Source organism: Saccoglossus kowalevskii, chromosome 8 (assembly GCF_978046115.1).
Source record: "Saccoglossus kowalevskii chromosome 8, keSacKowa6.1, whole genome shotgun sequence".
In the NCBI taxonomy this organism is placed as follows: Eukaryota; Metazoa; Hemichordata; class Enteropneusta; family Harrimaniidae; genus Saccoglossus; species Saccoglossus kowalevskii.
The window spans coordinates 21,765,172-21,791,368 of record NC_140648.1 but is presented as its reverse complement, the minus strand read 5'-3'; the positions used below and the strand labels follow the sequence as shown (position 1 = coordinate 21,791,368).

Below are 26,197 nucleotides of genomic sequence, written 5' to 3'. Positions count from 1 at the left end.
GACCTGTGTCTTATGACGCATAACTAGCCTCTGAAGGCTAAATATCAATCATCCACCATTTTAGTCAGCGTTTCTTCCGTGGAACTATATACAAGTATTTTTTTCTTGTTTTGAACACATTCTCTCCTTATTTTTAGCAAGATTGAATCTTTAATGAATTGATCAATTAAAATACCGCACAACACTCATCAGCATGTCTTATCTTATTAACATTAAAATGTATGTAAATTGCGAGGTTAAAGGTCTAATGTTTCTCAATTGTATTGACAAGCAGATCGCCGCAAACCAACCGAATAGCGCCATCTGTGTTGGCACAGTGTGGAAATAGTTCCGACCACTTTTCCCATAGTTCCACGCGCGGTATGTGTCAGATCGGTTGGTTTGCGGCGATCTGCGTGTCAAGGGTGAAAAGCAGCTATTCTAACCAACCAATTAACTAACTACGCATGACTGGCACGCGTTGTTAGAGCTGTGCAAAAACACGTTTTCTCTGCTTCAAATACTTAGTAAGTGACTAATTTTATTCCAATACGTTTTGTAAATACTTCTTAGTTACTGCCGTTTTTACATTTTGTTTTCTCGGTAAAAATCTACCGTATTTTAGTTGATTTTGTTTTTCACTTTTAGTTTGCTCGTCGTGGGGCCTTTCCAAGATGGCGGCCTCCACGGCGAGTACACGTGTTAACCATTTTGCTGGGCTAACATGTAAGCATGCTCTGAAATGTGAATCAATTGATGCATATGTTAAAAGTATTTCTGTTATTCTCAAACCTGTGAATATTATTGCCGCTTCCCGAGTGAGCGGAAGTGTTATTGTTTTTCTTGACTCTGTGAACGCTGTGGAAACTTTTTGTACAGCTGGCCTGTCAGTGGGAGACTGCTTTACCCATGTGCAACCCCTTGTTAAACCTGCCACTAAAATAATTCTCTCAGGTGTACCCCCATATATACTAAATCACATTATTCAAACTGAACTGTCAAAGTTTAGCAATTTGCGCTTAATTCCACTCGGGTGCAAACAACCCGAGCTGAAACACGTCAAATCCTTTCGCCGTCAAGTTTATATGCTGTGCGACAATAATGAACTAGACGGTGTCATTAATGTCACTCATGAAGAGCGGCAATATCGTATCTACTTGTCAACTGATGATATTGTTTGTCACAGGTGTCAAAAAAGGGACATATGAGAAACTGCCCAGTAAGTCAACAGCAAACTTCAAACGACCCAGTTCGCGATCATTCTCTTCCAAATAGTAAAACCCGCCCGACCCTGAATACCTGTTGATCAGTCTACTATTGCTAGTCTTGATAAAACTGATGAAGCAAACGACATTAATGAAAATGGTGATAATGATAACAATAGTCAAACGATGAAAGTTGACGACACGCCCGAAAATGTAGAGTATAACAAAAGTCACGGAAACAATACTATAAATGATAAAGGTGACGATAACGTAATAGGTGTCAATGTGTAAACTATACTACTAATCCTGCTAATCATAATGCGTCGCAACATAAACAAATATTTATCGCAAAGTTTTATTTTTATTTTTCCAGTTTGGTTTTACAAAAAAGTGAGACATTTCGTTATCGTCACAAAATAAACCGGAAGTTAAATTGGACAGATTAAAATACACGAGAATTTCATGCAACATGTTTTGCCTGACAGAATCTCGTAAGCATATGAATATACTTGTATATTGAAATGTAATATTTCGGAGGATGCCATCATGGGAACATTGTACACCACTGTATTTGAGATGAAAGCATAATGCAGGCTAACAAGTGGTATTACAGGGATATATATTATAAACGAAATTGTTTGCAGGATTACAATCTGAATACCATTAATTAATAATTGATACAGTACACCGAATCCGTCCTATAATATACAGCGTATCCCGACGATAAACGGTTTGGGGTCACAGAGTATTGTTTTTTATGGATATTGTCGCCGGATATTTACTTGCGTTATCCTGTCGATTGTAAATCATGTGTAAATTTGTGAGAAATCCGTGAGATTTTGTTTAGACGTGGAATCTGCAATACAGTCTGGTTAAGTTTGACCACTTAAGATTGTGTGTTAATTATACATCGCACTATTTATGCAGATTCACGCCTCCGTTCAATCCCGATTCAGTGATAATTAGAAAAAATAGCCCGAAATAAATCAGCGTGTAAACTGTCATGCCACACTCCATGGAATGTAGGATATATATTCATATATATATTCATATATATTAGTTTGTTTAATTTTGATGTAAAATTTTATTGTAAATTTTATTTTGAGCTTCTCGTCAGTCGTACATATAGATACATCTTAACGTAGAGCGATTTATTTTCCTTTATGTTTACTAGATGTTGTGTCAATAATACCAATTAATCATGCACATAAAATGGACAGAATATATAGATAAAATGCTGGTCGTTAAAGAGGCTGTACGTGAATGTCAAGCAGCTGGTGAAAACAAGAATCAGTTATTTTGGAAGAGATTCCCTGCATCAAATAACGATCCAGTTATCTACAGAGAATGTAGATTTTTGGACGACATTATATATATATATATATATTGGGCAATTGGTTAATACAAATATTGGGTGTATAGCTGGAATGGTAATACAAGAGCACGATGTCACGCAGCTTCACCGCGAGTGGCGCCCTAGCGGATCCAGTATCATCGAGCATTGCAAATTCAAAGTCTGACAAGCGAGACTGTATGTACGGCACGAGCCATTGATTCGGATTTAAAGACTGACTGTAGTATTTTTTATTCTAGAAACACAATATTTCAATAATTGTAATGACGTGGCAACACAATTTGTGTTCATATAATACTATGCGAATATAAACAATCGATTGCTAAGGTTATTTATTTCAAAATAAGACCGTTATGTAGTAATGTTCGTGATTATAAACGTTGTGCGATTTTGAGACGCAATCTCTGGCTAAATCGCAGATTTCTTTTTTTTGCTTTCCAACGTGAACAAAAGACCGTGACATCGACACATTTACATAAATTACACGAAAAAACACGGCTTTTACGGAAAAAAACAAATACAGTATTTTAATGTTTTGTACTAAAATACGTTACAACTAATAATAACATTTCAAATCTCGGCTATCAAAGACAGACCGACTGCCAAGGTTTGTTCAAATTTCAAATTGTTCGATTTCTGCCATGGGTACAAATAAACCAGCATTACGCTGTACTCGAACATTTATTATTGCATACGTTTCAGGATTTGTCGGCCTTTCTATGTTTTTGACCAGATAGATGCTTCTAAAATTCGTAAACACGAATGACTACAACGTATTTATTTGAATCTTCATATCATTAAAAGTTTTGTCAAAATTGAATTTTTACGCGAGTTAAATTAACTTAAAAAAATTGACATTCCCGCGCTTTTAGAAGGTTTTCCCTATGTTAACAACAATCTGTCATTACAGTGACTAGTGTGGTTTGAATCCACACTCGGTCGATATGGTACTTCGCCTCGTAGACTCATAATATCGAGAATGTTAGCTTAGAAAATAAGTACTGAAAGTATTACCGAACAAGCAAACCTTCAGCGTTAACGCGTTAACTGAATATTGATTCGCTGTCCATCGTTTATTTTCGTGTAATCCCGAATTGTATTTGTTTCAGCACAGTGTGAATGTTGTTGTTGAAATCAACATGTTGACGGACATACCCTTGCGGCTATGCCTTGCAATGAAGTTAAACAAATTGTGTAATGTTAATTAAATAATCTCTTTTGACGCTCAATCCGAATTGCAATGAAAAAACCAGCCAGCCAGCCAGCCAGCCAACCAACCAACCAACCAACCAATCAGGTGTTCTATTCAATATGGTAATGCGCGAGTACGTTCTCTCGTGTAAATTTTGAACGAGTAACTAAATACTAACGAAAATCCAAACGTATGTACAACTTCAGACCCACTGAAATAATAATCTGATTCGTTACGCTTTAAATCTGATCGCTCGTTGTATCAAAACATAAATACATTTTATTATGCATTGCATTCGGCAGCACTGACCTTAATGTGGAAATTAATTACACGGTGACGTATGTTCTTTCGACAAATATTAATCAGTTTGCTTGGTTGTGTACCTTTTTTATTAACTTCTGGTAGAAAGTAATTATGCATAAAACAGGATACAAGGTTGCTGCTGAAATGATATATACACTATTAACATCTGGTCAATTTGATTATTCACAAATATAATTAACAATAAATATGCAAATCTCGAATCTTTATTAATGTATTGAATTTCACTTGTTATTATTGAGTGCACTCCCTATAGCTTTGTTAGTGTGTGATTGGTTATCTAACATTGGTTGGTAAGTCGCGTTTAAAATTCGGTGGTCGTCGCGCTGCGCCGCGTCTTCGAATTAAATGTATTGCAACCAATGGATTTTACACGCGTTGTGTATGTCGCTATGAGTCCCATATCGAGCAGGACGCGGCGCGACTACAACCACCCTAAAACATATTTAAATATTATGGGTTTGATAACATTTACCAATTATCCGTATACTTTTAGTGTGCTCTTAAGTTGGCAAATTCCGTCAGAACTGGTTGTTGACTGTGTTGAGTTGTTTGTCTTGGCAGAGCGACAATTTACTATATCTCAATGTGTAAGTGATATAGGCGACAACCCGTCCTGGAGCGTGTAAAAACCACGAAATAAATGAACTCCAGAAAATAGTAATCATGTCATCAAACATTACTCCAAATATAAACACGCCCTTAAATACATTAATGAAACGAAACAAGGCGATGCACTAGTATAATCTCATTGGCTGTTGCTCATAGTGTTCCGCGAATCGGTGCGCTTTATTTTATTGCCTTTATTAATTTACGTTTTTTATCACACTAAATTTTTCACCATGTTTTCATTCAGTTGTCTGCAACATGAAGTTAAGTTTATTATTGGTAGTTTACACATGCGTAATTGCCTGTGCAAATGCACGCGGTTTAAGGGTAAGTATAATTAAATAAATACTCATTTCAGTTGTTGTATATATATTCCCCCTGATTGTCTTCGGCCATTTAAACGAAAATTTAGTTTCGACAGAAGGTTAAATTGAATGCACGTTACCAAGACACTATATATTGGGAACATTTCAATACCTAAGTGAAAAAACATTAGATAGTGCAAAAACACAAGTGTATGTAGTATAATAACAATTTTACTTTCTCTATACATTTTACGTCCTGATTACACATGCCTTTTCAAATCCACGTTGTATATCACATCTATTGCCTTCCTCAGTGTAAACTTAACGCCGTACTTTTTTTTTCTCGACACACCAGCAAGTTGAAATAATAAGCGCCACTGCTGGTGAGTATTTTTGTTCATTGTTTCAACGTATTAACACGATATTCCTGATTATTCAAAACTACACGGTGTGTTACAAATATCGATAGTGTGAAGTGATAGCCTGGGTAAGATATTATCCAAATCAATATCAATATATTTGGAGAGCTTTGATTAATAGTGATATGAATTATATCCTAATCTGCATTCGTGGGTTGATATATTATAGCTCGGGCTCATTTTTTTTACAAACTCGTATTTTCTCTTGGTTGCAACATGGAGGTATGTACCTCAATGGTTGCATAATTTGAAGCCTATTTATCTCCCTTGAACCTCTTTTTACCTCCACGATTTGACCCTATTTAGTGAAATGTTTGTAAAATAGTTTGAAATACTATTATAATAACAATAGTTTATAAAGTATATCAGGCATCATATAGATTGTAGTGACGACTGTGTTGTTGAAAGTCATTTCATATATTTGAAATATTATTCTAGAATTGAGATGTTCCGATGGATCATTAGTTAACTGCTCAGTGGATCCATGTGATGTGACGTCATGCGAACTTCCTTATGCTGGATGTGAAGCTGATTACTGCGGTGGTTGTAACGCTATATACTATGATGCTGACGGCAATGTATTGGATTGTTCGGGTAATTATACCATAACTGATTATACCATTGAGTACCACCTTATTTATTGACTATGTAGTTTTCTTTTGTTTTTGTGTGCCGTTTTATCAATGGTTGTCAATCAATTGTTTTGTGTTCTTGGACTTGTAGATTTCCCTATAAGACTTTTGTTTGAGGATTTGTGGTTGGATATGTTATTGCAACATTGGAACACAGAAATGTTTCAGCAGACTTACCTTTGTTTACAGGTTTAATGTTGTTCATTAATCCACAGCTCAAATTATGCATTCGGGTTAATCGCAAGCTAGATCGACGTGGTAATCATTAAAGTGTATGTTTTGTAATACGTCAAAAATAGTTAATACTACAACTACGAGTCAATATCATTGATGATTTACCTCATTATAATACTACTTGGATATAATAAACCGTACTGAAGAATTTGTTGCACGCAAGTAAATGTTCCAGTATATTTTCACTCTTGTTATATCGTAAAATATTACGATTTCAAAAGTCCTACATTCAAAGTTACACTTTTTACCAAGGAGGTTGTAACAAACTTAAATATAAAGATGCAATCATGATTCGAGTCTTCAGGCTGGGAATTGCCCGCCTCATGTTGTCAAACTGTTTTTATCTCGGCTAAGCTTGATTACTTAGAACGTCAAAAGTGTCGTCTGCGTATAGACATATTTTAATAACAAATCAAATATTTCATTAAGCTTTTTACAAACTATTGACATGTATTTGAAAATCTAAACGATACACCCTGTGATCTTGATATCAAAACATGAGTGGGAAATGTGGCACAACAAATAACGATGTATATCCATCTTTTAGAACTTTATTTGGAATTGCTCCTTAATTTGTTTGATGTGTTTGCCTTGTTCAGCATGTTCGTAGTTTAGCAAAGTTAGTTATTATTATTATTGTTAGTTATTATCTTTCTATACCGTAATTACGCTAGATATCCACCACTTCATTTATAAAAATAAGTCCCATAACACTCACACGTCAGCTGTTTGTATAAACCTTATAGCTTTTATTTTGAAGCTTTGGTTTTCTTAAAGATTTGTTTTGTTTTATAATCACGGAAGCTTTGAATTTCTTACTTTAATACACGTACTCTGTATATTTTTATACTTCCTCTTCACAGTTGGGCTAAAGAGTTTTAAACGCATTTATCAAATGTTCCTACTTCTGATGCTATTGTCGTTCCGTACTTTGTTATTTTTAGATCACCTTGGCGAATGTCCAAGAATTGGTAATGATGACCAAATATGTGTCCCGTGCATAAGTGACAGGAACTGCGGTACCTCTGAAAAATGTTGTGATGATTGTTGCAAGGTTGCTGTAACAAGTAAGAATTTGATATCAATGTATATTGTAGTACTCATACAATGACATTTCAATATATGCTTTAGTCGATATAATAACAACAAAGTTCACCCCAGAAACAGTGGACATACAATGTCAATGACATCATAACTTATTTTCTACCTCGGTTTCGCATTGGTTAACAATAGGAGTAACGTTTGTATATTGCTAACCCCATTTTATGTAGAGCCGTATGGGTGTCTTATGAGTGATGGTTCATTCTGGCCAGATGGTGCCTATCGTATAATAGACTGTGTCCTATGGTATGTACGAGTACAATGCAATATTATAATGTCACGGTTCATTCAATATTCACGTTTATTGTAATATAAAGTAAACACGACAGTGAATTCTGTTTTATTTGTGTATGTGTTATTATTTTGAATATATAATTTACTTTCTTTACTCAGTCAGTGTCAAGGCACGGCGTTTAGGTGCATTGTACAGATATGCGGTGAGTTCCTTTAAACAGTTTCCACCACAAAATCCTTTAAATTTAATACTTTTTTAGTTCATAGTTTATCAATCATTACTATGTTCATAAAAGATGTCTCGTATTTCAGAGATTTGTGAACGTAAAATTGCAAAGTAATTTAATTATCATGGTACCAGCACTCAATACACGGAGTTTGATTGTTCATGTACAGTAACCAAGACATAATATTATAAATTCTTACATAACCTACCTCACATGATGAAATGTAATTTAGAATAGACTTCTACACATCACTGTCTTAAACTAATCCATTTTTAGTTAAGCAAATTAATAATTTATTAACAGCATGTGCAATCAAATCATACAGATTTTTTTTAGAAATTTTATTAAGTATTATGATTTTCCTCACGATCAATCTAGCTCCAATGATTTTGAAGTCAGTACTTCTTCATGGATATAGTATCAGTCAATTTTACAACATTGTTATTGTTGTCTAAACAAGCGTGTTTCATGTATTATGTCAAATTGGCTTGCGATAAAGAAATGAAATTATATTATAAAGTTTTCCTTTCATAGATGTGCATCCATGTCCCGGTGGTGTTCATTTGACCTCACATAGTTATACAGTGTTTTGTGGTACCACTCCTCAAACGGGATCCATTATTATAGAAGACTGTCCATTCGGGTATTCCTGTCTCGGAGATACCAACTATAAATATTCTCTGTGCTGTCCTGATGGTAAAATATTTTTAATATAATTCAGTTTGCACAATTGTATGGACAGTATAAATTTACTCTTTCAATTATGAATATTAATATATTATATTTGTTGTACCGACAGATACTACTTTGGGCTGCTATGTGAATAATGCTTATATACCAAATGGTGATTACTATATTAACGACGAGTGTTATGCATGGTGAGTTAAAATGCGTAAGAAACTATTTAAAATGAAAATGAACTTTTGGAAGCATATCTTTATTAGCATTCCATATAAATTAATTACATTTTAGGGATTCAAGGCTTTCATTATTATGTTTATATTGATATTATGCGTTCCTATTCAAAATATATTCACACCAGTTTTTATTTAGTTTAGATTGACCCCATAGAGAAAGCGTTCCTTTGAACGTTCACCGGCTTTAATGAGTATAGTGGGGATGAGTCACACAGAAACTGAAAGTCGAATATAAACTGACAGCTCTCAAATCCCCGTGCTCGTACATTTATTTAGGGGTCTAAATTGTTCGTTGGTAACATATATTTGCTCCACTTAGATTCAAACTTGTTTTTGTTCGATTGTTGATGTCATTTAATTGCTTCTAATACTGCATACATCACACAGATGAGGAAGATGTCATATGTCATACATAGTTTAATGTTTGTTCTCCTGCGGGCGTCTTGACATCCGGGCATTTCTGCTATGTCACTTTACTTCGTATTGTCGTTATCAAGTTATCTTGTTGCACATGTTTGTCGTAATCCAGATGTTATTATAATATTGACTTTGTTTCTTTTCAGTCAATGTGTAAACGGTAGGGTTACACGTGAAGACACACCGTTATGTGGTAAGTGTATATCCATTAACCTCTGCATATGAAATGTGAAAAGGATTTGTTATCACATATCACTTGTTTGTTGACGCTAGAGACGTCATGGACTAGTAGGATCCACAAATCGAGGGCGAGTGGATAATACACCCCATGAGTCCCATTTTCATAAAGACACACATCACATTATGATCTATGCTACTTGGGAATGGCGTCTAACCGTGTCAGTGACTGCCAATTCTCGCAACGATCTTTCTTTTTCGCTCTTTTGTCCTTTTCAAATACGCATAAATTGATGACGTGTTACGTTTACTGTTCGATAATGGTATAAACGTCATAAAATTGAATGAATGCACCGTGTGCACGTGATCATGCGATAGACATTTTCTTATCGCATTGCGGTGTCAGATGAATTGTAATAAAGTTGTAGATAAACAGTTTTATTTTGAACTAGTCGGTTTTAAATTTTAGACTTCATTTTTGAATTTATTATCTGTAGATAAAATGTGTCCCAGTGGAGTACAACCTTATAAAGACGACCAAAACATGAATGCATTGTGCTCCGTTGCAATTGGTGTTGATAGTATATTAACTCGGACCTGCCCACGTGGTTTCTACTGTAACATGATAACGAGTTCGCACGGTGTGTGCTGCCCGCTGAAACGTAAGTATTTACATATTTTATTTTCATTTTCCATTACGAAATCAGACTTTAAGACGTGACAGTTCCTGTCCTGTCCCATGCTACGTATGCAAAGCGCGTATATTACATTTTGTCACAATTACATTTTTGAAACGCTATACAAGGATTGTAACGTTTCAATGTCTACTGTGCCAAGTAGCGACAAATTTAATTGTTACGAACTGCTACTTTTAACAAATAAATAAAAAAGTCTCTAATTTATTCCTCATTTATATTATGGGTTAATTAACATATACACATCTTCGCAAGTGTTTTCAAATGTTATTGCTTTTTCTCCGCCAACTAGGTTGTTAAACGTAACTCATTTAGAGAAAAAAAACACATCTTTTCTGGGTGTTCAAGACCGTAATTTTATATACATTCATTTGCTCTATTTACCAGTTGATGATGTGTGTTATTATAACGGCGTTGCGTACCCAGTTGGTGGAACCGTGATATGGGGCTGCGCCCTCTGGTAGGTTTCACATATTTGTTATTATTGTTCAGTTAACGACATGCTGCCCATTACTGCCCATGCGCTAGTACACTGCCTATACGTGATAATGACATAAACAAGTAGTATTGACAATCGTGCAATATCACTACACTAACGTTTTTGATTGTGTCTCCAGTCAATGCCGGGATGGTGGATTTGTATGTTTGTATCCCCCTGGTCTTATCTGTGGTAAGTTCCGGCAATATTTAGTACTTCAAGTTCAACAGCAATTTTTAACGTAATAAATATGGCAATATATACAAGTTCTGGTCGATGAAGCAAATTAACCAACAACAAACAATATTATGAAATGCTTGCAAGTATATATACTGCTTGTAGATAGTTGTATGACCTATTACAAATTACTCTGTTGTTTCCTGTCTTTTTAATACCAGCGCACTTTTTTATAGATCCATCAGAACCCATCTGCCCCAATGGCGATGATTACTATACAAGTACGGGAACAGATGTTAATTTCTGTACACTTCCACTGGATGCACCATTGGGTCTTACACAAGGGAATTGCCCGGCTGATTATTTTTGCCATGCCTTAGACCTCGGATACAGTATATGCTGTCCAGCAATTTGTAAGTCTTCTCTTTCACTACAAATCGTCTTCAGTGGTGTTTGTTATTGCAATTCTCTTTTAAACTATTGTTCACCGACACGATGCCAATGGACTGGATGACCACGCAAAACATTTATGCGAAACCGTAACTCTTGTCGCATGCCACCATACTGGATAATTGGTGACATCAAGCGTTGATAGTATGTGTATTTATTTATATCTGTAGCTGGAGATTGCGTTGTTAATGGAGTTCTGATTCCGAATGGCGAAGTGATTCTGATGCCAGACTGTGTGTTATGGTGGGTATTACAGATTCAATAATAATGTCGGCTAAAACAGTGTATTTTCGTAGCATCTTCTTTGCTGTTCTCTATTCAATCTCATATTTAGTGAACGTGAAGTAATTATTAGCAAACCCCATCTTAAAACCTGTTGACGAAAATATGATTGGTAGCACATGGATCGGCGATCACATTCTCACTAGTAAATGTTTTGTTCGTATTCTCAGTAAATGTATAGACGGCGCCATGGCATGCATAGAGAAATTACCATGTGGTAAGTAACAACATCACTAAAAACAACAGTTATTGTACCTATAATTATCAATTAAGTATAGTATATAAAACGTATATTTGTTTTTGTTTTTTTCTTTCTAGATGAAATATGTCCGAACGGAGGTGATCCATATGTAGAAGATGGTGTTGGAACAGTGTTTTGTTCAGGAGCTCTTCTGACATCAGAATACTATGCAACGAGAATAAAGCATTGTCCCATAGGATATGAATGCACTGCGCTAGATTCGAGTGGTCTATCGGTGTGCTGTCCTATCAGTGAGTACCGTACACTAATTAGTTTTAACCGACTGCTATAAAGTACACTCTGACACACCGTACATTTAATTTCACGTGATTCCCGTTTGTCCTGTTTATAGGAGATCCGATTGGATGCCCCTGTCCTCGCATTCCAATAGATAGCTTTCCAGTATGCCTATCCAACTGTGACAATTGTATGAACCATCCGCCATACGACATTTGTTGCATTGATGAGAAAGCGTGTCCAGGAGGCTGTGTTGGATTCATTAATACTGTTGGTGGGTTATGTTCACGTTAGTTTTTACTATGGTAACATGCAGTATATGCGACATACAAGTGCAAATGTGTTCAATCTGTAGCACCAGTTTGATTCAACAAATGACCGGAAGTGTTCATCCATGTATAATATATTACAATATGTACTACATGTGCGCTCATTATTGTGGTTTTCTATTGTTTTTATAGGTTACTGTAGATATGATTGTGAATACTTTATGCCAGGAGATACTATAACAGTGCCACCATGCACAGAATGGTATATACTTTTGAAATACCTTGTATATAAATCGATTGGCAATTCATTTATATTTACGTAGGTAATTTGTGTTGTCTAATGTACAATGTTTATTTCTTGCAGTCAATGCACAAACGCCGAATGGGACCCCTGTACCACAGACCCATCTTGCAGTAAGAAACATTCTGTTATGGCTTACGTCACAATGTTATTTTCGTGTCCATTGCATGCGCAAACGGTAATTTACATAAACAGTACTGGCGCATCTTCACCGGGAAATGTATAACGTTACTATTCTCTCGTTTGATTTTTTGTTATAGCTTGTGTTACTCCACAAACGGACGAATTGGGTATTGTAGTCACGTGTTTGACAGATGCAGATTGCTTGCATGTATATGGCTTCACATGCATTGATAGGATATGCTGTAACAGTGGTAGGATTTAAGTTAAACATTATAATATGAACGTTGATTTCACTTGATCGTCTGATCTTGAAACTCGCCAGCAATTTCTGTGAATATCGTTAGGTGCTACATTTATGATACAAACATTAGTCCAACAGTAGTATTAAAATGTTTACTTTGAATTAATTATAATTTACTCCACCATGTATTCCGTATTATGTACTTGCCTTATTTTTTATGCCAACAGCTACGAGTTTATATTTTTCTTTGTGCCAGTTTGTTGTACTTTTCGACAATACCAAAAAAAACAGTATTTTGTGACATCAGTTTGACAGGAAATCGTTATACTGTTTTAGATCAGATCGTAGTAATATTTGACTACTATTGTATAATACACACTGTTTTTTTACCAACAGACTGGGTTCCTTGCGAGAAGCCCTTGTTAGCTGAAACTGGATACCCGTACAATTGCGCATTTACAGAATGTCCGACTGGATATTCTTGTGTGCTTAATTTTGAATATGGTGCATGTTGTCCAGGTAGGGTCATGCTCGTAAGAAATGTATTATGGCCATATATACTGAACTAACACATTTTTGTGCAAAATGTACGATTCGATCTCTCGCAATGTGTACAGAATGTCATTAACAGAGGTATTGCAGAAATAGTAATAGCTCGGTATCTAATTGTACAGATAAATACCCATGCTGTCTTGAACCTGAATCTGGACCGTGTGAAGCATATTTGCCACGATGGTATCACGATTGCCGGGATAACAAGTGCAAAGAATTTATTTACGGTGGATGTCAGGGGAATGATAACAATTTTCATACTAGAGCAGATTGCGAAAAAGAATGCGGAGGTAAGCAATGTGCAAATGGAATTTACAGTATCCCAGTTTATAAATACGGATTCCTAACAAAATGATAGAATTCATTTCAGTAATAATTAATTACAGATATATATTTTAAAATTTTAGGTGACTGCTGTTTACCTGTTGATCCTGGTACGTGTAAAGGTTCCATTTCCAGATGGTACTTCGACTGTGAAATAAATGAGTGTATAGAGTTCATATACGGAGGATGTGAAGGAAACAACAATAATTTTGAAACAGAAGAAGCGTGTAGACGACATTGCGGTGAGCAACATGTCATTTGTGTACTCGTAATGGCATAGATATTACAAGAATATTAACACACAGCACTGCATGTGATTAGTATCACGTGAATATCATTATTATATCTTTTTCCAAAAAAAGATGGACCATGCCCGTGTCCTGAAGGATTTCTGGGGCAAATGTGTTGGTTGAATTGTGACGTTTGTGTTGAACATGCATCAACGACGCCAAACTATATTTGTTGCGACGACGGTAGCTGCCCGGCACCAGCATGTCTTGGAGGAGTATACACGCCAGGTAATTGAAATTATAGTATAGATACAACAGCTTTGAGAATATCAGCTGACCTTTGCTTTTCTGTGCTTAGTCGAAACCTGTCCTTTCATTGGCTTTAGTCACGTCTTGTATGCCTGGATCTGGATGGCTCAAGTTTATGTCCCGGAACTGAATTGACTATAATACAATTGCGACTACAAAAGTTTAAAGTGGAAACAACTAAGTAGACCATAGAAATCGAGGTACAGGTACCGATCAGCCCGTTGTAGTAATTATAATTACCTAAAATGGTAAATATATGAAATCTACTACACACTCATTATCAAGAGAATATCACCATACAACGTAACATAATGGATATACCATATCCACGGAATTGCAACGCCGTGCTCGGGGATAATTTATCACAATGTATGCTATTATCCCCCCCCCCCCAGAGAACCCGTATGTTCGCCTCCAAAATTATTCTCTCACACAACCTGTACATGAGCGTGTATGGCTGTTTCTGACCTAATCAAACATCTCGATTGCCAGAATCTTTGGACCACATTTCCCACCACCTCAGTACAATATTTTGCCCATGTATATTTATTTTCTATTTCTAATTTTGGCTCAAATGGACTTAAATATATTTGAAAATATAAAGAAATTGCGAATGGTGACACATGTTAACCCTTGCGCTTCAAAGAGTTAATAATTATAGACACTCACAATTTTTCTTAATTTTCACTGAAGGATTTTGTGAGTTGGACTGCGAGTATTACTCGCCAGGAGATGTAGTAAACGAAGATTGTGAAATATGGTAAGAGATTGGTTTTTCTGATTATCTTCGGTTAAAGCGCGGCAGTCGTAGCGCAGCTCAAGTGCGATATTTGTGTTGATAAACGTGTATTTTCCCACAATCCAATGCGCTCTTCTAATGGAAATCATGAGTACGAGGTTTAACCTGAGCGCGACTTGCCTCCTTTGATACCTTCCAATCACCTAAAATACCTAATTAAATCTTGGTAACGTCTCAGTTTGTACTCGTTGATCTGCCAAGTCGCCATCTTTGTTTATATGAGACCCATATGTCTCGTGCATGCCTGGCGTGACTACGACCGCCCTTTAAGTTCTATTAGACTTATTAGACTTATTAGATTTAACTAATACGAAACTTACAATCGTAGACTGGATTTAAATATTCTTGAACAAAACATTTGTATACTTTCTATCAGCGTTTGTAGAGAAGGGGATTGGATTTGTCGACCTGACCTGGCATGCGGTGAGTACATGTTACTTTTAAAATGTCGTGCATACAGACATTTCAATTTCAAAAGTAATACAATAGTAAGTTCGAATTGCTCGACTGTAATTGTTTTCGTGTGTTGCAATGTGTGACAATGATTGTTTTCACAGGTGGACCATGTCCTTGTCCAATCGATTTTGTACCGGAAGTGTGCTGGGTATCGTGCGATGAGTGTATTGCAAATCCTGATCAGGATTACCTTTGCTGTTCGGACATTGAAAACTGCCCGCCTCCTTCATGCCTGGGTGGACATTATATTGAAGGTATTTCAGCGTTTAAATTGGAAATGGTATGGGTATAATTAAGAAATATATATCACATGATATTTGTGTGTTAACATTATACATTGTACTAGTATAATGATGATATTTACATGCCCGGTGCTATGACGTTTGTAATATGTGGTGATTTGATTGAATGCTGCATGACAGTATTCGACAAACGCCATTATAAAACTCTTTAAATCCGTTCTTAGGTTACTGTGAAAAGAACTGTACTTACTACAGACCATTTGAAACGTATGTAGAAAACTGTGAAATATGGTAAGCAGCAAAAACGTCTACTCCACACATGTATTCCCCGCAGTGAGTGTAAAGTAACAATATTGTAATTGCTTCTCCGATAATCACTGTGTGATGTTTTACAATAGGTGCAAAAATAATTCGTATATAAAAACATGTGGTCGAACTCAACAGTTATTAGCTCCGACATTACCAACAACTGGCACTGTAATCTCATGCAGAATCAGTGGAAAACAAAACCCAACAATCAGCTTGGGTGAAAATAACGTTCTGGCAAACCTGTCCGTGCAGTAATTGGTTCACTCCTAGTGAATGACACCAGTGATCCGACGAAGGGGTGGGGGTACTTTGTATAACATCACACGAAACAAATTTCAACATTTTTGCACTGCTGTAAACATCGGACACTGCTTATCGGAAAAAAAACAATAATAATATTATTACTTTACACTCACTGTAACCACCATTTATGACAATCTGATTAAAATCTGATGTAGTGTACGGGCTTTAATTATTTTGGCTATAAACTTGTTTTAATTTTATTTTTTATTACTTTTGTTATTAATGCCTTTTTATTTTATTATTTTACTTTGATTTTTTGTTTAATTCCGCCCTACATGCATCTGATCCAACGCTTATACAAGTCCCGTTCAAATATCGCGTAAGTAACAGCCAATCACAGCTCCCTTTTATACAGGCTGTCGGTTGCTTACTTTTCAGTGTAGAGATACTCTACGGGCAATCTTTCTGTACATTATATTTTGCCCACTTGAATAAACCATTAATAGAAAATTGCTAGTATATTTTTATTTACAAAAGAAATTCCACAGCATTTTACAATTGTTGTCATTACATTGAATATTTTTTTCACTTCCATCAAATGTGTGCACTTGCTGGCACGGATCTAGAAGCCGTACCTACACACGATTTGGTGACGTCACAAAATACATGACCTACAATCGGGGTCGTTTCCTCGGTATATACGAATTGGTATATAGAAATTACAATAAAGATACTTAAGACATTGCACATAAGGTAAAACAAATCATGTGACAATATAATGATAATAACGGTAATAAATCCTAGCTTTAACAGTTGAACACAACGATCATATAGTCAGTCGGGTGACGCCGAGGGTCACGCACTTGTTGCAAAATGGCCGTGTGGTTGAAACTGGGTCATGGCGTGACGGACGAGGAAGACATCATTAAACACTCTCAAAATCACAATAAAACGGGAAAGTGGTTGCATATTACGGCGTAGCCAACATGGGAAATAAAAAAACGCTCAATACAAACGACACGGATTCGAATCACACTAGATACACACTCACCAGAACCGAAGCAATCAGAAACGAGCAATCGTCTTGGCTTTTCCGTTCAACTCATCGGAACACTGGAGTAGTTGGAAAAATGAACACCACTTAACGACCAACGTCGTGGCGTTGTACACAAGCGTGCCATCAAAATTAGCTTGAAAGAGACAGTGGGTTCGAGTCCCGCTCAGAGCTACTGTAAAAACGTAAATCAAATAAACTGAAATCTTTCAAACCGTAAAAAAGTAAGCAAAGAACGTCGCGATAATAATAAACCTCACAAAACTCCACCATACAAAACTGAATGAATAAATAATAAAATAACTTACAACTTAAACTGGACGACGAACAATTTGTTCAACAGTTTCCAGTCACAAGAGATAAACAAGACCCAAGTCAAGGTAAGTTTTGTTAAAGTGTCGATGGCGTTCCCTATATTACGAAAACAATTCAGGGAACAGACGAATATCTTCTGTGGTGTTGTGGAATTTATACTGTGTCTGCGGAATTGTTGATTGAGGGTTCGAAGCCAGCTGTTAACTCTTTGTTAGAAAGTTTCACAATTAAATCAAATATCCAATGATACCAGTATATTTATTTCATTATTTTAACAACTTGCGATGGTGGAAGTTGGTCAAACACGAGTTCTTACACCTAAATAAGTATCAAATATTTATCCACTCATTTATTCTCTCAATTTAACAACCTTGTAGAGGTGGAAATTAAACAACAGGTATTTACTCACAAGTATAATGGTCAATATTTGTCCATACATTCATTTTGTCAATTTAAGAACTTGTAATTGTTGGAATTAATCAAATGAGTTGTTTACACCAAAATAAGTCTAAAATATTTGTCCACACATTTATTGTCATAATGTAACAACTTGTTAATAGTGGAAATTACTTAAACGCGACTTGTTTAATCAGTTGACATCAATGCAACTTACCCGCAGACAGTGCACAACAGAGTATCATTATTGAACAATTATGAACAGGAACGTGTCTTGGCATTAGGTTTAGGGTCGGGTCGGGTCGGGTCGGGTCAGGTATGGGCAACGGAATTATTAACAGAAACGTGTCTTGGCATTAGGGTTAGGGTCGGGTCAGGTATGGGCAACGCAAATGGCAAACACCCAATTGGCAAAATGTACACTAACGGGTTATGCCATGTATATAGTTTACACAAGTAAAACACAAAATTGCCAACTTTTTGGACAATTGTAACTCAATAATAGAAATATGTTGTATTTCTATATATACACACACGATATAGTGCAAACACAACCAGTCAATCCATCGTGGTCTTGTGGATCAGATCCCTACATAGTGATCAGGAGGACCCGGGTTCAATTCCCTTGCCTGCCCATCTTTATCTCGCAAACACTATTTGGCAATAAAGCTAAATATGACAACAAATTATTCAATTCGCATGACTACCCACATAGCTCAGTGGATACATCTACAATGTAGACAATGTGAGATCACAATGTGAGATTGCTGGTTCGAATCCAGTATGTTTAGCATGTTTTCTGACTGCTAGTGAAAACAGTGCTCCTATGAATAGAACTTAAATCCTATCTCTTGTGTGAAGACACTCGTGGTACAGTGGACAAGACAGTGCGCTGGGAACTCAAAGATCGCAAGTTCGAATCACGGATTGGACACTCCTACGAAAGACGTTAAAAACCTAAACAGCGGATTCAAAAACTGTAGTCAGAACACAAGAATACTAACTCACATGGAAGCCAGTCGAAGTCGACGAAGAACGAACACAGTTGACAGCTGTAGGTCACGTGCATCAACAGACACGAGGAGCATGGCTGCTCTCCAAATGGGTCCCTTCTTTTGTATTGACCCCCGAATGATTACTGACCCCCCCTTTCTAACTCTTCCCACAAAAATAATATATCGCCCCTTTCAAAATGTATTTACCCACAAATTAATGAATATTCATGAGCACAGAAACTGCCACGTCATTAATAAATTAGCATAATTAAAATAAAATTGCATAAAGTGTAGGTACGTCTTCTGGAGTCCTGCCCACTTCCTGATACATCTTCGCCAGCCAAGGTTCGTTTATTCAGTCATCGCTTCAATTTTACATCAAACGCAGAGTATAATTATCTAGAATGGAAGCAAAAAAACTAAGTAAATCATAAGGATTAGAACACTGTAAATAGCTATATAAACAATGCAACCTGATTTTACCGTCCCACGACATCGACGCAGAAAACTGGAGCAAAAAAATATTTCCTGATCAATTGCGATGTGTCCAGTCCAAATCAGCCGTGTTTTTCTCGGTCGCTAACGTCGGTATAATCCGCCATTTTATTTGAGTGTGTTTGCTACCTGACTCTGCCCGGTGACGTCATCATGTGCGCTATAGAAGGAGATCTGTGATTCGTTGACTAAAATCGTCGATAGTGGGTCTCTTGGAAATATCGTTACATAGGCATCGGGTCAGATGTATGTAGGGCGGAATTCTAAAAAAATTAGAAAATCAAAGTAAAATAATAAAACAAAAGTAATAAAAATAAAATTAAAATAAGTTTATAGCCAAAATAATTAAAGCCCGTACACTACATCGGATTTTAATCAGATTGCATTTATGACTACGCCAAGTGGTCGTTTCGCTCCGTTAAGGTGTTACCGATATACACATATATCCACACGAACATTGACGCGACATTACCCGGGGGCATTTGTGTAGTAATTTCGAATATGCTCTCAGTATTGTGCCCGTATTACCATTAGATTAGAAATTTGCCTAATCAAAATTACATCAACGATAGCAGATAACAATTTGTACCTTGTTGTATGTATTGCACATAATCTTGAAACACTTAATATAAACTGCGTTTGTTTAAATTTATTTAGCGAATGTAGAAACGGCAAGTGGTACTGCAAACCGGACCCTGATTGTGGTAAGTTAAATTTTCAAGAAGTGCTACTGAGACTAAAACATTATTGAATGTCACTATGTAAAAATGTTTCCATAATATTAATTTGTATAGAGAAGCGTAGGTAAACGGGTAAGGTGCAGTACAGTTGATATAAAATTTAATTTAAATGCACCGTGGTGTGTACTACATATTCTATGGCTCACTAATAATTACTGCGTGGGTGTTTGTAATATTATAGTTCAACCACCTTGCCCTATGGGAATTCCTTTAATTGGTGCTGATGGGAGTCCCGTTGGTTGTGATTCTCTTGATAAGCAGTGTCCATTTGGCTACCATTGTTACACCCATCCAACTGACTTGACATCAGTGTGCTGTCCAAATACAGATGAGTGCACACTACTCATTTAGTTCATGAATAATCGCGAATCATTAAAATTTCATGAATAATGTATGCCTGGAATATACTTGTAGAATGTGTGGATGGTGCATGGACTGTCTGGTTCGATAGAGATAACCCAGGAGGTACTGGGGACTGGGAAACGACATCACTTGCCATCGAGTTGTATGGTGATAACATGTGTACCGATCCATCGGCGATACAAGTGCAGACCCTTGACGGTATTCCTGCAGAAGATACTGATGAAATATTCTTGCATTATTCACCGGACATTGGCTTTGTGTGTCGGATGGCAGATCAGCCAGATAACACTTGCCTTGACTATCGAGTGAGATACTGCTGTCCAGGTAACACATTTATTATATTGTATATTGCAGGAAAACCGGTATACATTCACATGTTATGTTTTCTGAGTCACAAATTAATCAATAATTCCTGTAAAATAGTTGTGTCACCGTGTTCCGCGGGATTTCCGATAATTGTTGAGATGTTGTCCCGTGGTTAAAAACATTGATTCCTCGTTGTGGCATGTCCGATAACGTTGTGTAATATGCAGTATTATATGTGTAATTTTTGTTCAAACAGCTAATCCCCCATGTGATGGTGAATGGTCACAATGGTTCGACGAAGACAGTCCAGAAGAAGGGATTGGCGATTTAGAAACGCTAGCAACACTATGTGAAAAGACGTGTAAACGACCCAGCGCAATTCAAGCCCAGACTATTGATGGCATACCAGCTGAATTAACAGGCGATGTGTTACTCAGCAATGATATCATTAATGGATTTGCTTGTTTGAATGAAGAACAGGACGATGAGAAATGTGAAGATTATAAAGTCAGATTCTGTTGTCCTGGTAAATCAATATTCACAACAAATAATGTTTTTACGTTATTTTAGTTGAATATTTGAATTTGAGTATTACTTTGAATTGAATACTTATTATAAGCGAAAAACTGTCTCGTCTCATTAACCATGTTTTTCATTTATGTAATATCACTACACAGAACAGCCAGATTGTGACAAGTGGACAAAATGGTTCAACACCGATAAACCATGTGAAGGTTTAGATGCAGATCGTGAAATCACCGCCGTAATCCAAGATGAATATCCAAATGAAATGTGTAAAAATCCGTTATTCATCCAAGTTGTTGTCGCCGCCACTGAACAACCTTCATCAAGCACCGGGCAGGTATTCCTACATCACGATGTCGATCCTGGATTTGTTTGTCTTGACAAAGATCAGCCAGCTGGTGATCAATGTCATGATTACAAAGTTCGATACTGTTGTGACGGTACGTATTTTTATACATTAAATATGTTAACTATCACGTACGAACTTGTCATTTCACAGACAAAGTTGTGATTGCTGCATTCGCACCTGAGCGTTTCCATGAGGTGTAAAATTATTTCCTGAGAGCTCTGAACGTCACAATGCTTCCTTCCAGAACAACCTAATAAACCCGGACAATGCCCAATGGTACCTTCTATCGACGATGTCCGTCCAAAGGGTTACTGCTACTATGACTGCCAAGATGATACCGATTGCCAGGGGAAGAAAAAATGCTGTGCTTCTGGAATATGTGGCACCATTTGTATGGATCCTATGTTCATATGTTTCCATGAGGGCGTTATATTCCAGGAAGGCGATGGCAGAAAAGAAGACTGCAATACCTGGTAGGTTATTAGTGAATGTAGTGGACATTCGTTACGTAATACTATAGATGAACTAGATACGTTTATTATTAATTTTTATTCAAAAGACTATATTGCATTATGCTAACACCTTGGTTCGAAGTCGCTTATTTTCAAACATATATTATATATTCTTGTTTAATTTTGTTGCATTGCTTGATGGATTCAGTTATAGTGTGGACGTTGAACCCAATATTTACATGCCAATCGTTTGGGACATTTCAATTCATAACGCATCTGTAAATTGGAAAGCGTACATGCAACCAGTAAGCATGTAAGCGAAAGCAACTTCAAAAGAGCGGGTGAAGCCAGAAGGAGTAAACAAACTGTATTAGTATTACAAAAATATTTAGTGACACTGACAGAAATGAGTGAGTTATGATACACCCTGTCTGGGGCTTATTATTTTTAATCTCTGTCCCAATATTTGTACTTAATATGGCAGTTTATTCAATTAAACTATTTTCAAATGTTCGGTTCCTATCATTACTATAATAACATGTTATTGAACTGCGAAAAAGATCAATATTTGGTTGTATGGCAATTTCCCACATTTTACCCTATGTAAAACAATTTTCCAAATAAAACAAAGCCAGCAATGCTCTGATGTCATGTAGTCGAATAGCCTAACCCTGAGTACAGTCCTGTAGGTTGGTCTCCTTCCGCTGATCATTCGGCCCCCACAGTATTGAGAAGTCGCATAGACCGAGGATTCGACACACGCCTACAAATATATGGCGGAGAACCGTTCTGCCGTTTTCATGACGGTAACCAGCTAAAACATCTTTCGACCAATCTAGCGATCACAAATACCTTTTTTGTGGCCGAAAAATGAACCTACTGTACTGGAGCATTGACAAAATCTAGTTTTACGCAACGAAACAACGTTTTGTTGATAAATACGTCAAGAACAAGATGGCGGCGTGTATTTTCGGTTGACATTGGAAAATGTTGATTTGATCGACCGTAGTAGGTCTCTTATGTAATTTCCCTTCCTGTTAAGGTATTTAGAATAGTTGGACGTATCGACCTTCTCATTTTTTAACTGCAAAGCTGAATGCCTCTTTAATCGCCCGAACATTTCTTCACAATAGTGTCGAATTCCCAGTCTATTCGACTTCTCAGGAATGTGGGGGCCGAATGATCAGTGGAAGAAGGCAACCTACAGGACTGTACTCAGGGATATCGAATAGCCGTGACTGTCGGCACCGGTCGTATTATAAGTTTCACAATCCGTAACCGGAACCTAAATCTCGCTGCTATGTGTATCCATCATTTGGTTTTACATCTCTCAATTTTCTATTCTTAGCTGCATTACATATATATTGTTGAGTTCAAACAATTGAGTAATTTACAGTAATGTGGCAGTTGTGCCGGCCGACACTGTGTTTTGCAACTACAATACTGCATGATTTCTTATTAACCAGGTTTTGAGTCATATTGTTCACACCATCACTAATATAGCTTTTTAATACATACTGTAAAACATGTCTTTTTCGCGACCATGTCTTTTTTGCGAATTTAGAACTCATTCACTAATTCAAGATGTCGCTAATGACTTTATTATAAATTCAAAATGGCCGCCAGACAAAGAAATCAACAATGACAAAAGAGATTCGCTAAATCAACATTTTACCACATTTTGCTAAAATTGCATGCCGCTTTTTCGACATGTTTTACAGTACGTTTAACAACCAAGTACTTATAAACGTTAAAACGCTACATTTCTCAGGTTGGATCACGAGGGCGCTGACAGATTGTCATTTCAATGTTTCGATATGTTATGAGAAATGCATTCTGGATGATAGTAGGACCCTTTTCTTCATATGCAATAATGTCAAGGAAATTAAGAAAGAAATGAAGAAATAATAATTTTGCAAAAAGTTCTTGAGCGATTGCTATAATTATAACATTCTTAGCTTGATTGAAAATGTCAAATCGTGGTCAACACAAAATAATGAATGCTACCTGGTCTTATTTCGTTACCATAACGTATCCACCAGATTCGTCTTCGTGCTTAATGATCCGTTTCAACCTTATGTCAAATTAACGTTTCTGAAGTGCCAATCCAAGCAGTCAACAGTCTGTGTGTATATTGATTCTATAGTGGCCAGTTGAACCATCATAATAACACATGTAAGCCAACCACTTAAATTACATCAGTCTAATGACAATTATTATATCCTTTGACAGTTACTGTACGAGCGATGGAACTTGGGCGTGCACAAAGATTCTGTGTGGGGATACAGGTACGTTTTATTTAACAACTTATATTGTTAAGTTCTAGATATTCGGACCAAAGCAAACGACAAAATTGACCGAGTCACAATTTTCTACATTTAATACAACTACGTATCTCAGAAAGCAGATGGGAATTTTGAATTGCCTTAAGTTAAACTTGGAAACTACTGTAAAACAATTCATGTGAAGCAAGTTTGGAAATCTCGTTTTATTCATGAAATATACCATGTATATGGATGTTATTGACAATAAAGGTGATTATTACATCCATAAAATATTATAAAATTAAAATAATTCATTTCATTTTCTTTACAGTTATCGAGGCAGTCGAGCTCGAGGCTACCGCTGAAAGACTGACAATAGGCTGAGATAACACTTCATTGAATTCATCTATTTAAGTCATCCTTTAATCGGCAAACCCCCTCTTCGCAAATAAACTATACGATCAATAACTATGGCTGGTTACGACAGCTAATTAATATTCAATAATTGTTCCTTCGAATTTATTCAAATAAACTCGGCCTGTAAATAATGTTGTTGTTGCTGTTGTTGTTTTCGCACTTTTCGGACGACAACAATATGACCACCATTGAAGTAAAGTTAAAACATACCCATTGGCAGACTATTCAACACACAACAGGGTAAATTAACAATTACTGTATACAACAAAAAGGTGATACGAAAACATTGAGCACGTGTCATTCTGGGTAATAATTGCCTTGTTAAGAAGACACTTGCATCAATCAGACAAGTGATATTGATGTTATCTGAGATTCATATTTGACTACGCGCTAATTATGTCTGCAAAAAACAACTTTTCAAATGTTAAGGTTAGTCTTTCTCTGGTAAAATCTTGGTTTAATTGTTTAGATGAAAAAATACAATATCCCTTTAAACAATGAATGTGTAAGCACATCGAATGTGTTGCGAATGCATATCGCATTGTAAGTGGAGTACCAAATTTATTTCTTTGACATGTGATTAATATGGCATATACTCTTTTCGACAACCGAATTCAGTATGGCTTAGCTATACCCATTTGCATTGACTAGAGACAGTATAGTTAGCAAGATCATCTTGGTGACAATATTCTGCATTGCCATCACGTAATTCATATAGAAAGGCAAACATACTAATCATAATCCACTGTCAACCAACATATCCATAAATCCATTCATGCTCTGCCGACATCCTACGAACATTCTACTGCCCCTCTCTGACTTTATCACATCACTACACCAACTACAACAACAGCTGGTTTATTATTCACTTTCCTGCAATATGTAAAGATCACCTTTGAAACGACGCCCGCTATATTGGGAGGGAGAATGACATTTATTGTACCAACAACCTCCCTCCAACTTTGTATTTTTTAATATTTTGATTTTAGATAACTCGTTCCTTCTGCATTATTGCTTGTTTTAGGTCATCATGAATTGTGGAAACATTTACAAATAATTGTTAGCTCTTGTCGTGTTAAACGTACTCTTTATTGTGTACATGTTTCCCGCCACACCGTACGTAAACTGGTTCCTGTCGGGACGATTTTTAAAAAAATTGTGTGATTTTAGATTGAAAAAAAAATGTTTTATCCACTCGAAGTCACCCTGACTGATGGCGTCCGCCCTCTATCAGAATCATAAAAA

General features: G+C 36.4%; 1 protein-coding gene across 1 annotated transcript; it reads left to right on the top strand.

Moving 5' to 3' along the window:
* Positions 1 to 325: 325 nt before the first annotated feature.
* Positions 326 to 25,083, top strand: LOC102800936 (uncharacterized). Its single transcript, XM_085502343.1, has 36 exons — positions 326 to 506; positions 4,908 to 4,987; positions 5,321 to 5,348; positions 5,823 to 5,978; positions 7,195 to 7,317; positions 7,522 to 7,597; positions 7,745 to 7,788; positions 8,347 to 8,508; positions 8,612 to 8,690; positions 9,293 to 9,339; positions 9,821 to 9,985; positions 10,406 to 10,478; positions 10,636 to 10,688; positions 10,910 to 11,086; positions 11,294 to 11,366; positions 11,576 to 11,622; positions 11,724 to 11,897; positions 11,999 to 12,157; positions 12,345 to 12,414; positions 12,517 to 12,566; positions 12,714 to 12,827; positions 13,214 to 13,336; positions 13,492 to 13,659; positions 13,777 to 13,935; positions 14,056 to 14,211; positions 14,926 to 14,992; positions 15,408 to 15,454; positions 15,589 to 15,741; positions 15,954 to 16,020; positions 20,194 to 20,240; positions 20,691 to 20,963; positions 21,202 to 21,471; positions 21,623 to 21,910; positions 22,064 to 22,292; positions 24,504 to 24,559; positions 24,867 to 25,083. Exons 2-36 carry the CDS (start codon positions 4,919 to 4,921, stop codon positions 24,917 to 24,919), a joined length of 4,095 nt encoding a protein of 1,364 aa, XP_085358469.1. The 5' UTR covers positions 326 to 506; positions 4,908 to 4,918; the 3' UTR covers positions 24,920 to 25,083.
* The last annotated feature ends 1,114 nt before the right edge of the window (positions 25,084 to 26,197 follow it).